General features: G+C 39.7%; 1 protein-coding gene across 1 annotated transcript in view; it reads left to right on the top strand.

The window, feature by feature from the left end:
- The window catches only part of SMC1B (structural maintenance of chromosomes 1B), a 91,017-nt gene that overhangs the window by 21,974 nt on the left and 53,246 nt on the right, over positions 1-15,797 (top strand). Inside the window, exons 5-7 of the mRNA XM_059082488.2 lie at positions 3,167-3,405; positions 5,368-5,626; positions 6,577-6,717. Coding sequence (XP_058938471.1) covers positions 3,167-3,405; positions 5,368-5,626; positions 6,577-6,717 — 639 coding nt within the window. The remainder of the gene's footprint in view (positions 1-3,166; positions 3,406-5,367; positions 5,627-6,576; positions 6,718-15,797) is intronic.

The following is a 15,797-nucleotide window of genomic DNA, read 5'->3' as shown; positions in this document are numbered from 1 at the left end:
TGTGGTACGTGGGCCTCTCACTGTCGTGGCCTCTCCCATTGCGGGGAGCACAGGCTCCGGACGCACAGGCTCAGCGGCCATGGCTCACGGGCCCAGCCGCTCCGCGGCATGTGGGATCCTCCCGGACCGGGGCACGAACCCGTGTCCCCTGCATCGGCAGGTGGATTCTCAACCACTGCACCACCAGGGAAGCCCAAAGATAAACTTTTTGATGTATTTTCCACTGTTTGGGTTTTTTTCTCCCAAATAGGCAGGACAACCTGCACTGCAAAGATGTCTGATTTTCCCAACTAAAATTAAACTTGAGGGATTTATATCTTACATTGCAGAGGCTCTCAAACTTTTGGATCTTGTCCTCTTATACTTTAAAAATTATTGAGAACCCCAAAGAGTTTCTTTTCATGTGGGTTGTATCTATTTATATATATTATATGTAAAATTAAAACTGAGACATTTAAAAAATATATTTTAATGATTAGTGTAAAAATAACAATAATAAACTCATTTCATATTAACATAAGTAACATATTTTTATGAAAAATAACTTGAGTTTTCTAAAACCACATAGTTAGAAGAGTGGTATTGTTTTACCTTTTTATAATCTCCTTAATATCTGGCTTAATAGAAGACAGACGAATTCTCATATCTGCTTCTGTATTAAATCTTAATTGTGCTAAGACCTAGCTGCTTTACCCTCCGTTGGCTTTTACAGCATCAGTGCAGATGTCAACACAGTGAAAAAGGCAAATAAAATCTGAGTATTATTATGAAAATAGTTTTGACCTCAGGGGCTCCGTGAAAGAGTGAAACTGTAAAACTCTAGGAGGCCATGGCCACACTTTGCGAATGCCATTCTCTGGTAGTCCTTTTTTTTTTTTTTTTCCCTAAATTAATTAATTAATTTTTTGGCTGTGTTGGCTCTTCGTTGCTGCCCGCAGGCTTTCTCTAGTTGTGGAGAGCGGGGGCTACTCTGCGTTGCAGTGCGCAGGCTTCTCTTGCTGCGGGGCAAGGGCTCTAGGTGCACAGACTTCAATAGTTGTGGCTCGTGGGCTTAGTTGCTCTGTGGCATGTGGGGGCTTCCTGGACCAGGGCTCAAACTCGTGTCCCCTGCATTAGCAGGCGGATTCCCAACCACTGTGCCACCAGGGAAGTCCCTCTTTGGTAGTTCTTGGTGCCCTTCACAATGTCTAATGTAGTGCCTTGTATATTGTTGATAACTGTTTGCCTTTAGAATAATCTTTTTCAAATACAAATCAGATTCTGTCTTTGTCTTACATAAAACCTTTTCCAGAGCAGTGCTTCCCACTGCACTGAGAATCTAGTCTCCCTTTCCAGCCTGCTGATCTGCCCCTTGTTCACCTCTGAAGCTTTAACTTCCTCTACTCTCCTACCACACTGACCTTTACTATTTATTGGAAACACCATGCTCCCTTCTATCCTGGAGCTTTTGCTATTTCCTCTCCCTAGATAGTTGTACGCCTGATTTTTACATGGCTGGTACTCTCATTCAAGTTTTCATAAAGAAGCCATGTACTCAGGCAGGGATTTGCTGTCCATGCCCCCAACCTAAATTAGCATCCCTTCCCTGGTACTATTGCATTACTCTATTTTGTTTCTTTTGTAGCTTTAAAAAAAAAAAACATTATTTATTTATTTATTTATTTAGGCTGCGCTGGGTCTTAGTTGCAGCATACAGGATCTTTTTTTTTAAGTTGTGTTACGTGGACTTCTTAGTTGCGGCATGCATGCAGAATCTAGTTCCCCGACCAGGGATTGAACCTGGGCCCCCTGCATTGGGAGCATGGAGTCTTACCCACTGGACCACCAGGGAAGTCCCTATTTTGTAGCATATTTTACTGTATGAAATTATCTTGTGTATTATTTGTTTCCTTATTTAATCTCTGACTCCTCTTCTTCCCTTCCTGTCCCATTAAAATAACTAGATTATAAACTTACAAGAGCAGAGACTGTTTCGATCTTGTTTTCTACTATATTTCCAGTACATAGAAGAGGGCTTGGCACACAATAGGCAATTAATAAATATTTGAAGAATAAATGAAAAGTGGATGTGTTCCTTATTAGTGATGTTTCTCTGTTTTCTTCACATTTTTATATGTATGTGTATGTCCTTGGTTTTGTCATTAGAAAGGTGTGGTGTTAAGTGAAAGTCAAACTACAGTATGCATAATATACTCAAACAGCTTACAGCAGTATAGAATTGCAGACCTTTAAAAATTATAAGGACAGTTAGAGTAGTCCACCTTCCCAGTTATTCTTTACAACATCCTGGCAGATGGCCATTTACCCAGTACTTGGAATATTTCATTGATTAAGAGCTTTCCTCTTACGGCAGCACTTTCCTTTATTTCCTTATTAATAGCACAGATACTAAAGAAGTTCTTCCATCTCACATATAATTTAGAACTTTAAAATAGTCCTATTAGTTCTATTCCTAGAAAAAATTACATCCTATAGAAGGAATTTTACCTGGAATCATTGAATTTAAAGTCTCTAGGAACCTTAAAAGTCATATAACTTCCTTCAGTTTACAAATGAGGAAGCTGATCTTAGACATGCTTGCCAAACTCTGAGGTCAAGACAAAAATGGGACAGGACTTGGTTAGTGGGTGGCCCTTCATGGTTCTTACCACCATACCACTGAGTGCATGAATATAAAATCCTTTACTGGTCTTCCCTGGTGGCGCAGTGGTTAAGAATCCGCCTGCCAGTGCAGGGGACACGGGTTCGTGTCCTGGTCCGGGAAGATCCCACATGCCACGGAGCAACTAAGCCCATGCACTGCAACTTCTGAGCCTGCGCTCTAGAGCCCGTGAACCTCAGCTACTGAAGTCCGCATGCCTAGAGCCTGTGCTTCACAACAAGAGAAGCCACTGAGATGAGAAGCCCGTGCACCACAACAAAGACCCAACTCAGCCAAAAATAAAAAAGAAATTTTAGAAAATAAATAAAATCCTTTACTGGTTTATTGTAGAAGCATATGCCGAAGCCTTCTCCAAATAATGGTACTTTTGGCAAGAATAACATTTGTTAATGATGTAAATAAAAATTCATTAGAGATCATTTGTTGGCACTCTAGTTGAGTTTCTGAAAGGTCAATGTAAAATATACTCCCTTTTAACTGTTGTTGAATTGTACTATTTTATAGGCTGAACGTTACCAGAGTCTCCTTGAAGACCTGAAAATAAACAAGATACAACTGCAGCTTTTCCAACTGTATCACAATGAGAAAAAAATTTCTTTTCTAAACAGTGAGTTAGAGCGTGTGAATAAGGATTTGAGTGTCACAAAAGAGTCTCTTTCTCGTCATGAAAACGTAGTTAAAACCAAGAAAAAGGAACATGGAATGTTAAGCAGACAACTGCAACAAACAGAAAAAGAATTAAAGTGAGTTTTCAAAATAGTTATTAACAGTTGGATTTTATGTAGATTGATAGAAAAAATAAAAATATAAGTGACACTTTGAAAGTTGATCTTTTAAATAAACTTTTTTACTTTGGAATACTTTTAGATATACAGAAAAATTCTAAAAATAGTACAGAGTTCCCATATTCCCCACACTCAATTCCTCTCACTTATAACATCTTATATTTTTAGTATGATACACTTGTCAGAATTAACCAATATTTATACATTATTATTAACTAAAGTCCATACTTTATTCATATTTTTTTAGGTTTTACCTAATGTTCTTTTTCTGATCCAGTATACCATATTATATTTAGTCATCATGTCGTCTTAGGCTCCTCTTGGTTGTGACAGTTTCAGACTTTCCTTGTTTTTGATGTCCTTGACAGTTCTAAGAAGCTTTGGTCAGGTTTTTTGTAGAATGTATCTCAATTAGGATTTGTCTGTTAGTTTTCTCATAATTCGACAGCATTTATGGGTTTGGGGGAAGAAGACCACAGAGGTAAAATGCCATTATCATCACATTATATTTATGTCAGGGATGTCAAATATCATCTATGAGGAATTCCCTGGTGGTCCAGGGGTTACGACTCTGTGCTCTCACTGCTGAGGGCCCCATTCGATCCCTGGTCGGGGAACTAAAATCCCACAAGCTGCATGATGTGGGCAATAAATAAATAAATAAAGTGGCTATACCAAAATTTTAAAAATATATATCATATATGTTATATGATATATCATCTATCTAAGATATCATAGTATCAGCATGACATCATTATTATTTTTGTTTGTTTGTTTGTTTTGGCTGCACCACGCGGCATATAGGATCTTAGTTCCCCCATCAGGGATCAAACGCATGACCCTGTGTTGGGAGTGCAGAGTCTTAAACACTGGACCACCAGGGAAGTCCCATATTGTTATTGATGTTGACTTTTTCTTGCTTATCTGTAAACTCCTATTCCAACAGTAAGAAATCTGGGTTCCACAGTCTCCCATCCATTTGCTTAATTGTTCAAATCCAGTAATCATGTATGGCAATATCAATTATTAACCCATATCCTTGTGGGAAGCAACTTTATCAACTAGAGTACAAGGCTTATGTACAATCCCTTTTGCTTTTAGTTTTATGGACTCCACTCATTTCCAGAGTCACTTAGGTTAACACGTTTCCCCCCACCCTCTTCAATAAGGTTGTTTCATACATTTGTAATACAGTTAGATTCTTTTGTCACATTCTGCATTCTGTCTAGGATCCCTTAGCCTCCTAAGTGATTTTTTAAAAATTTGATACATTAAGATTCACTCCTGGTGCTGTAAATTTCTGTAAGTTTTGACAAATGCATGATGTCATATGTCCACCACTACAGTATCATACAGAGTAGTTTATCACTCTTAAAAAATTCCCCTGGGACTTCCCTGGTGGCGCAGTGGTTAAGAATCGCCTGCCAGTGCAGGGGACACAGGTTCAAGCCCTGATCCAGGAAGATCCCACATGCCGCGGAGCAGCTAAGCCTGTGAGCCACAACTACTGAGCCTGCGCTCTAGAGCCCGCGAGCCACAACTGCTGGAGCCCGCGTGTCTAGAGCCTGGGCTATACAATAAAGAGAAGCCACCGCAATTAGAAGCCCGCACACTGCAACAAAGAGTAGCCTCTGCTCGCTGCAGCTAGAGAAAGCCCGTGCACAGCAACGAAGACCCAACACAGCCAAAAAATAAGTAAATAAATAAATAAATAAGTAAATGTATTTAAAAAGAAAAAATTCACCTATGCTTCACCTATTTGGTTCTCCCCCGCCATCTGGTAACCACTGATCTGCTTATAGTCTGAAAGTCATTTTTTATCATTTCTTTTTAAATGTATAATTTGATCAAAAGAATTTCTTCCCTTTATATACTATAAAATTAAATTTCCTTTAAAGCAAACTTTATTTTTCTTTTTAGATCTCTTGAAGCACTTCTAAATCAGAAGAGGCCTCAGTACATTAAAGCTAAAGAAAACACTTCTCACCACCTCAAGAAGTTAGATGTGGCTAAGAAATCAATAAAGGACAGTGAAAAACAATGTTCTAAACAGGAAGATGACATAAAGGCCTTAGAGACAGAGCTGGTTGATTTAGATGGTGCATGGAGAAGTTTTGAAAAGCAGATTGAGGAAGAAATTTTACATAAAGGGCGAGACATTGAACTAGAAGCCAGTCAGGTGAAAAAGTTGACATATGGCAAATCATTTGTTTCTATTGTTTCAGCGTCTCCTTTTAATTAGAAAAAAATTAAAGGGTGACCTCCCTTTCTGATATTTTAGGAGATTTTCCTCAGAATTTAAATTATGAGGATTTAAATTTTTCAGCCTATATGTAGAATCTAAATTTAATCTTTACCGTAGGCTATTCTTCCTTCATAAAATTAAATGACATTATAACATTTATGAGTTAATTAAAGTCATAGAAAATACTTCAATAAGGTTACATGGTATCATTTTGTAATAAAAGTTAGGTAATTAAATTATATTCTTATGTTTTTAAGGTAATCATTTTTTTCCTCATGAATATTATAAAAACTTAAAAGTCAGATAATATATGGCTTTGAAGAAACATGATCACTTAATTGACAGAAGGGAAATTGATTCCTTAAGATCATTTAAAATGTTAAGTGATTAATTAATATCCATTTAGTACATAAGATTTAATTATAAGTCAATAGTAGATATCCAAAAATTTATAATTGAGTTTTCAAACATTCCCTCAACTAAATTTGTCATTTATCTCTTTCATTAATTTTATAATAACCTTATATCACTATATATACTAAAATAATTGTGACTGTGTAAATAGAAAAATATAGTTTTCTCTGAACTCCTTTTTTAAGAATTTTAATGAGTTTTAATGCTCTTTCTCTTTTAAGAATTTCTTACAGAGACCTTATAGAGTTGGTTTTGAATACCTTATTGATCTAGCTAAACAGTTTTAAATAAGAAGACGTTCATTTTACGTTCATGCTATCTTAGCCAGAGAAAATGGCTAATTATGGTCTAATTTATATATAACATAATTTTGATAAGTTTAATTATCTGCTAGTGAAGGATAGCGTATAAAGAATTTGCTCTCATGCTTCCTTAAGTGAGTTAGCAATGTTTAAATGCTCTTTATACAGCTGGATCAATACAAAGAACTTAAGGAACAAGTAAGAAAGAAAGTGGCTATAATGACCCAACAATTGAAAAAGCTGCAGTGGGAACAAAAGGCTGATGAAGAAAGACTAGCATTTGAAAAGAGGAGGCATGGGGAAGCTCAGGTACCTTGGCTTGGGCAGTGATGATTTAGAATTATTCTTCATGAAATTTTATTCCCTTTTCTATATTAGTTTTTCAGTATATAAATGGATTTACATCAGACATAAGGAATTAATTAAATTTTCTGGATTACCTTTGAGGCTGCTTAGTAGTGTATCATTTAGGTGCTCTTTCATGCTCTAAGATATAAACAGTGTCTTCACGCATATAGTCAGTAAGCATTTTATGTGCACCTGTGTAACGATAGGTGTGGGCAGATGATATTGTCTGTTTTTACATGTAGGTTAGTCCAGTAAGGTTAGGAGGAGGGTTGATAAAGGAAAAAAACAAGTATCATACATAATGTAGGTGAAAAGTCATTTGGAAACATTAAGGACATAGCCCAAGAGGAGCTTAATAGTCTACATGAGAGGTAACCATCAAGACAGCATTACAGTGTTCTGCCTTAGAGTAAGGCAGACCTGGCTTCTATCCAGTATTGTCCTGTCACTGACCTGTGCTAGTATAAATAAATCATTTCACTTCTCTGAACTTTGATTTCTTAATTTGAACAATGAAGATAGGTATGTCATTTTTTTATGGCTGAGTAACATTCCATTGTATATATAATATACCACATCTTCTTTATCCATTCATCTATTGATGGACACTTAGGTTGCTTCCATATCTTGGCTATTGTAAAAAATACTGCAGTGAACATGGGAGTGCATATATCTTTTAAAATTATTGTGTTTGTTTTCTTTGCATAAGTATTCAGGAGTGGTATTGCTGGATCATATGGTAATTCAATTTTTAATTTTGTGAGAAATCTCCATACAGTTTTCCATGGTGGCTGCACCAGTTTACATTCCCACCAGCAGTAGAAGAGTTCACTTTTCTCTGCATCCTCGCCAGCACTTGTTATTTGTCTTCTTTGTAATAGCCATTCTGACAGGGGTGAGGTGATATCTCATTGTAGTTTTGACCTGCATTTCCTGCTGGTTAGTGATGTTGAGCATCTTTTCATGTGCCTGCTGGCTGTCTATATGTCTTCCTTGGAAAAATGTCTATTCAGGTATCCTGCCCATTTTAAAATTAGGTCTTTCATTTTTTATAAATGTATTTTATTTATTTTTGGCTGCATTTGGTCTTTGCTGCGTGCAGGCTTTCTCTAGTAGCAGCGAGCGGAGGCTACCCTTCATCGTGGTGCACAGGCTTCTTATTGCAGTGGCTTCTCGTTGCAGAGCACGGGCTCTAGGGGTGTGGACTTCGGTAGTTGTGGCATGTGGGCTCAGTAGTTGTGGCTCGTGGGCTCTAGAGTGCAGGCTCAGTAGTTGTGGCACATGGGCTTAGTTGCTCCACAGCACGTGGGATCTTCCCAGACCAGGGAGCGAACCTGTGTCTCCTGCATTGGCAGGCGGATTCTTAACCACTGCGCCACCAGGGAAATCCAGGTCTTTTTTTTAATGTGGAGTTGTATGAGTTCTTTCTATGTTTTGGATGTTAACCCCTTATCATGTATATTGTTTGCAAACATCTCCCATTCAAAGCTGCTACCTTAGTTTAGGTCACTATAAACTTCCCTCTTAGAACTGCTTTTGCTGCATTCCCTGGATTTTGGATCATTGCATTTTCATTTGTCTTGGTGTTTTTGTTAATTTCTTCTTTGATTTCTTCATCAGTCCATTGGTTGTTTAGTAGTAATTGTTTAGTCTCCACATATTTGTGTTTTTGGCAGTTTTTTCCTTGTAGTTGATTTCTAGCCTCTGTTGTAGTCAGAAAAGAGTCTTGATATGATTTTAGTTTTCTTAAATGTATTGCGACTTGCTTTGTGGCCTAGCATGCAATCTATCCTGGGGAATGTTCTAAGTGCACTTGAAAAGAATGTTTATTTTGCTGTTTGGGGATGAAATGTCATATATTTATGTATTAATTTCATCTGATCTAATGTGCTGTTTAAGGCCAGTGTTTCCTTATTGATTTCCTGTCTTGATGAATTGTCTGTTGATGTAACTGGAGTGTTGAAGTCTCCTCCTTTTTTGTGTATCTGTCAATTTCTCCCTTATGTCTCTGTTAATATTTGCTTTATGTATGTAGGTGCTCCTATGTTGGGTGCATATATACTTAAAATTGTTATATTTTCTTGTTGGTTTGATCCCTTTATCATTATATAATAGTGCCCATCTTTGTTTTAAAGACTGTTTTGTCTGATATAAGTATTGCCACCTCAGCTTTCTTTTTGTTTCCATTTGCATGGAGTACCTTATTCCATCCCCTCACTTTTACTTTCAGTCTGTGTATGTCTCTAGATCTGAAGTGAGTCTACTGTAGGCAGCATATACATTTAAAAAAAATTCATTCAGTAACTCCATGTCTTTTGATTGGAGCATTTAGTCCATTTACATTTAAAGTAATTATTTATAGGTATGTACTCATTGCCATTTTGTTCATTGTTTTTGGGTAGCTTTGTAATTATTTTTTATTCTTTTCATCTTTTGTCCTCTTCCCTTGTGATTTCATGACTATTTTTAGTGTTATATTTGGATTCCTTTCCTCTTTTTTTTTTTTTTTTGCGGTATGCGGGCCTCTCACTGCTGTGGCCTCTCCCGCTGCAGAGCACAGGCTCCAGACGTGCAGGCCCAGCAGCCACGGCCCATGGGCCCAGCTGCTTCACGGCACATGGGATCCTCTGGACTGGGGCACGAACCTGCGTCCCCTGCATCGGCAGGCAGACTCTCAATCACTGCGCCACCAGGGAAGCCCCCCCTTTCCTCTTGTTTTGTGTGTATCTGTCATAGGCTTTTGGTTTGTGGTTACCATGAGGTTCATATATAATATATGAACATATTATGTCATATGTAACATGTAATATATATGATTCATATATACATATGATTATTTTGATATCTTAAGTTCCATTGCATTCTAGCCTCACATTTTTACTCCCTCTTTAAGTTTAATGGTTTTTTTAATAAATAAATTTATTTATTTATGGCTGCGTCAGGTCTTCCTCATTGCTGTGTGCAGGCTTTCTCTAGTTGTGGTGAGCGGGGGCTGCTCTTCATTGCTGTGTACAGGCTTCTGACTGTGGTGGCTTCTCTTGTTGCAGAGCACAGGCTCTAGGCACGTGAGCTTTAGGAGTTGTGGCTTGTGGACTGTAGAGCACAGGCTCAGTAGTTGTGGCGCACAGGCTTAGTTGCTCTGTGGCATGTGGGATCTTCCCAGACCAGGGCTCAAACCTGTGTCCCCTGCATTGGCAGGCAGATTCTTAACCACTGCACCACCAGGGGAGTCCCAAGTTTAATGTTTTTGACATCATATTTTACATCTTTTTGTTTTGTATATCCTTTAACTACTTATTGTGGTTACAGATGATTTTACTACTTTTGTCTTTTAACCTTCCTACTAGCTTTATAAGTGGTTTATCTACTGCCTCTACTGTAGGTTTGCCTTTACCAGTGAGATTTTTCTTTCCATAATTTTCAGATTTCTAGTTGTGGCCTTTTCTTTTCCATTTTGAAAAGTCCCTTTAACGTTTCTTATAAAGCCAGTTCAGTGGTGCTGAGCTCTTAGCTTTTGCTTGTCTGTAAAACTCATTTTCACTCTTTCAAATTTGCATGATAGCCTTGCCTGGTAGAGTTTTGGTTGTAGGTTTTCCCTTTCATCACTTAGAATATATTGTGCTACTCCCTTCTGGTCTGCAAAGTTTCTGCTGAAAAGTCAGCTTATAGTCTTATGGGAGTTTCCTTATACATAACTAGTTGCTTTTCTTTTGCTGCTTTTAAGAATCTCTCTTTATCTTTAATTTTTGCCATTTTAATTATAAAGTGTCTTGGTATGGATCTCTTTGGGTTTATCTTGTTTAGGACTCTCTACGCTTCCTGGACCTGGATGTTTGTTTGTTTCCCCAGGTTAGGGAAGTTTTAAGCTATTATTTCTTCAAATAAGTTCTCTGCCCCTTTTTCTCTCTCTTCTCCATCTGGGACCCCTGTAATGCTAATGTTAGTACACTTGATATTGTCCCAGAGGTCTGTTAAACTATGCTCATTTTTTAAAATTCTTTTTTTCTGTTCTGCTGGGGCAATTTCCAGTACTCTGTCTTCCAGATTGCTGATCTGTTCCTCTGTGTATCATCTAATCTTCTGTTGATTCCTTCTAGTGAACTTTTTAAAAAAAATTTATTTTATTTTTGGCTGCATTGGGTCTTCATTACTGCACATGGGCTTTCTCTAGTTGCAGTGAGCAGGGGCTACTCTTCATTGCAGTGTGTGGGCTTCTCATTGCAGTGGCTTCTCTAGGCACATGGGCTTCAGTAGTTACAGCACACGAGCTCAGTAGTTGTGGCACATGGATTTTAGGGCACGTGGGCTTCAGTAGTTGTGGCGCATGGCCTTTGTTGCTCTGCAGCATTTGGGGTCTTCCTGGACCTGGGATCTTCCCAGACCAGGGATCGAATCCGTGTCCCCTGCATTGGCAGGTGGATTCTTAACCACTGCACCACCAGGGAAGTCCCCTAGTGAACTTTTTATTTCAGTTATTGTATTCTTAATCTGTTTGGTACTTTTTTATATTTGCTAACTCTTTGTTGAAATTCTCATTGTGTTTGCCCATTCTTCTGCCTATTTTGGTGAGCATCTTTATGATCATTACCTTGGGGCATCTTTATGGGGTGGATTGCGCCTCTTTATTTCCTTTAGTTCTTTTTCTGAGGTTTTGTCTTTCTATTAAAAAAAGTATTTATTTACTTATTTGGTTGTGCTGGGTCTTAGTTGCTGCTTGCAGTCTCCTTAGTTGCGGCTTGCCAGCTCCTTAGTTGCAGCACGTGGGCTCCTTAGTTGCAGCTCGCTGGCTCCTTAGTTGCAGCACGTGGGCTTCTTTGTTGCAGCAGGCAGGCTCCTTAGTTGCGGCAGGCAGCCTCCTTAGTTACGGCATGCGAACTCTTAGTTACAGCATGCATGTGGGATCTAGTTTCCTGACCAGGGATCGAACCCGGGCCCCCTGCATTGGGAGCGTGGAGTCTTAACCATTGTGCCACCAGGGAAGTCCCCTGAGGTTTTGTCTTAATCCTTTATTTGGAGCATATTCCCCTGTCCTCTCATTTTACCTAATTCTCTGTGTATTTCTATGTTTTAGGAAGGTTGTTTTTGCTTCCTAATCTTAGAGAAGTAGCCTTACGTAGGGGATGTCCTATGGGGCCCAGCAGCACACTCCCCTCTGGTGTCCCCTGTGTGGGCTGCATGCACCCTTCTGTTGGCAGGGAGGTAACTACTTGGGCATGCTGGTAGGTGGGGCAGGCCCCTGGCCCTGTTGGCTGCAAGGCCCTACTTTGGGCAGTGGTTGCGGCTGCCGGAGGGTGAGATAGGCTTCCATGTGGTTGGCTGTGCGGCCTAAAGGGCACAGAGCTGCTACTGGCCCACTAATACGTGAGGCCAGGTCCTGCATGGCTGGCTGCACAGCCTGGGAGGGCCCAGGGCTGCTGCTGACTGCTGGTGGGTGGGGCCCGGACTCCACATGACCAGTGCAGGCCTGCTGGTGTGTGGTTTTAGGCTAGAGGGAGGATTCCAAAACAGTGCTTGCCAGCACTGGTGTCATCACAATAGAATGAGCTCCCCCAAATGGCTGCCACCAGCATCTGTGTTCCCAGGAAGAATCTCAGTTGCCTCCTGCCTCTCCAGGAGGTTCTCCAAGATCAGCAAGTGGATCTGACCCAGGCTGCTTTCAAACTACTGCCCCTGTGCTGGGACTTAGAGCATATGAGATTTTGCATGCACCCTTTAGGAGGAGAGTCTCTGTTTCCCACAGTCCTCTGGCTCTCTGGGATGTAAACCCTGCTCATTTTCAAAGCCAGACGTTCTGGGGGCACACCTTCCTGGTGCAGAACCCCTGGGCTGGGGACCCCGATGTGGGGGTCTGACCCCTTGCTCTTTGGGGAGAACCTCTACGATCATCATATTTCTTCTGTTAATGAGTCCCCAACCAGGGGGTATTGGTCCTGACAGTACCATGTCTCTGCCCTGCTGTGGCCACCTGTCTCGTGGTTCCTTCTTTATATCTTTTTTTGTGGCAAATCTTTTCTGATAGTCTTCAGGTTTTTCTCATAGTTACTCTATAAGTAGTTGTAATTTTCGTATGCTCATGGAAGGAGGTGAATTCAGGGTTTTCCTACTCCTCTACCTTGGCCATACCCTCTGTATTCTTATAGCTTTTAAATACCATCTGTTGATGACTCCCAAGTTTGTATTTCTAGCTCACAACCTCATATATCCAGCTGCTTCCTCACCATCTTCATTCTGGGTGTTGAATAGATATCTTAAACTTAAGTCCCAAACTGAACTTCTGCTCACACCCAAATGCACCCCAAACATAGTCTTTCCAATCTCTGATGATGACAAATCAGTCTTACTGGTTGATGAGGTCAGAAATCTTGTAGTCCATCTTTGACTCTTTTAGGAAATTGTGTTGGCTCCATCTTCAAAGTATACCAAAAATCTTACCACTTCTCTCCATTTCTATTACTACCACCATGGTCCAAGCCACCATCTTTTTGTTTTTTGTTTAGATCAGTGTAGTAGCCTGAAAGTTTTCTCTCTTGTGTCTCCTTCATAATAATCTCAGCACAGCAGCCAAAGTGATGCTTTTAATATCTAAATCAGATCATGAAACTTGCTCTTTTTGGAGTCCTCTAGTGACTTCCCCTTGCACATAAAGTTTAAGTCAAAGTCCTTGAGTGCCCTACATAGACTTACCTGATCTGCTTGCCCCTTCCATCCCAATTTACCTCTCAAACCTCCTGTTTTTCTATTCTCCCTCTTGTTCTCCGTGGTCTCGCAGTAATGGCCTCCTGGAACGTATCAGACATGTTTCTGCCCTAGGGCCTTTGCACTGGCTATTCCTCTGCTTGGAACATGCTTTCCCTACATTTCTTAATTTTTAATACTCTCATGTCCTGTAAGTCTTTGCTCACATGTTGCCTTCTCAATGAGGCCTACCGCACTGACTACCCTATTTAAAATGGCAGTCCCCGGTGCACTTCTGCTCCGCTTACCCTAGCTGTTGTTCCCAGTGTTTATCTCCTAACATACTGTTTAATTTGCATATTGTTTGTCTACTGTCCCTCTCTAGAATGTAAACTGCACAAGAGCAGGGATGTTTGTTTTGTTCACTGGTACATCTCAAGCACCTAGAATAGTTCCTGATCTAGAGCAGATAATAAGTATTTGTTGGATTAATGAATTTTACAAATGAAGGAATCAAAGCATGAGATAGTTAACTTGACTGAACTAGTAAGTGGAGGAACTGGGATTTGATTCTAAACACTTTGTCTCCAGAATGAACCTTCTTAATCCTACACTGTATGCCTCTCATTGTAGTCTCTTTGTGAGTTGGCAGATGAAAATACAAACAAATATGAAGGGTAGTATATGATAATATACTAATATATATATTGATAATCATATGCATAGAAGAGAGGACATTTTATAGAAGGAGAAAAATGTAGTAACATATCAGTAATTACTTTTAAACACTGGTATAATTTGTATCACATTATAAAATTATACACTGATTTCTCATTGCACATTTTTGCCTCTGTGCATGCTAATTTTGGAAAAACCTACTCATCATTACATGTTCAATTCAATAGTTACCCACACCACAAAATCTTCCCTGGTTTGCCTTTTCTCCCCACCCCACCAAAAAAAACCCTGAAAAATAGTTTCTTCCTCATATAATCACCCATTGTTCTTAATCTGTTTCTGTCTAAGGGCTTTTATCAGATTGGAGGAAAAGTACAGTTAATGGTATAGCTCTCCTAGGCTGGAAGCTTTTTAAAGGCAGGATTCGTAATAGTGTCCTATTGTAAGTCCCATGTACTTGGTAGGTGTCGGTAAGTGTTGATTGAACCTCTGTTGTCTTTTGAATAGAAAAACACTGACAGAAGAAATAACATATCAGGGTGGAAAGAGATGAAAAAAATCTGTACTCATACTTGGTTTCCCACAGGACTTGTGGTTCCCAGGTGAAAAGGGCTATAACTTTCCACAGATCCAAGATCACTAGGGGCTGGGTAGGGGTTGGTTTTTCTAGACAACTAGCATGATCAGCTGGCATCTTGAATCCAGAATGCCTGATGTCAAGGCAGTCTGATTATCCTCCATGACGTGTCCAGCGGAGCATCCAGGCCCTGACACAAGCCCTGGGACTGGCCAGAGCAAAGGCAGAGGCAGGTGTTTCCAGTTGACTAAACTTGGTCCTTGATGTTAGCTAATCTTGTTCCTGTCTCTTTGAATGGAATTCTTTTTAATTATTATTTTATTTTATTTATTTATTTTTGGCTGCATTGGGTCTTCATTGCAGTGTGGGCTTTCTCTAGTTGTGGTGAACGGGGCAACTCTTCGTTGCAGTGCACGGGCTTCTTATCGCGGTGGCTTCTCTTGTTGCGGAGCACGGGCTCTAGGCACGCGGGCTCAGTAGTTGTGGCACGCGGGCTTAGTTGCTCTGCAGCATGTGGGATATTCCCAGACCAGGGCTTGAACCCGTGTCCTCTGCATTGGCAAGCGGATTCTTAACCACTGGACCACCAGGGAAGCCTGAATGGAATTCTTAAGTGAGATAACAGAATTTCAATACAGGGACTCTAATTTCAAAATGTGGGAGTCCCTGGAGAAAAGGAATTGTATCTTAATCATTTTTATAGCTGTTGGCACCTAGCATAGTAGATGTTTGTTCAGTGAATTTCTGTGGAAAATGAGTAAAATGAAATCATTAACTTCATGGTATATTTTATCCTTTACCACTTGAAAACTGGTATTTCTTCTCTTTTTTGTTGTTGTATACTGAAAAAGAATTGTGTGTTTTACTTTTGTACACTCCTGGTTTTAGATCACTTAGTGATGGAGTAAGACAGATTAATCTTGCTATAATGCACAGGATGAATTAGACAGGGAGAATGTTAAAGAGAAAAGAAACAAATTGGAGACGACCACAATCCTTGGACTTAGTGATAAGGTGGATGGAGCAAGACTTGTGAAGTCCTCCTTCCACAAGCCTATAGTTGCCTCATAGATTCCTGTACAATTATAGTACTGAGCCACTCTGTTAGAAT

This window comes from Kogia breviceps, chromosome 12 (assembly GCF_026419965.1).
Source record: "Kogia breviceps isolate mKogBre1 chromosome 12, mKogBre1 haplotype 1, whole genome shotgun sequence".
Classification (NCBI taxonomy): domain Eukaryota; kingdom Metazoa; phylum Chordata; class Mammalia; order Artiodactyla; family Physeteridae; genus Kogia; species Kogia breviceps.
Note: the sequence above shows the minus strand (reverse complement) of the source record. Positions and strands in the feature narration are given on the sequence as shown.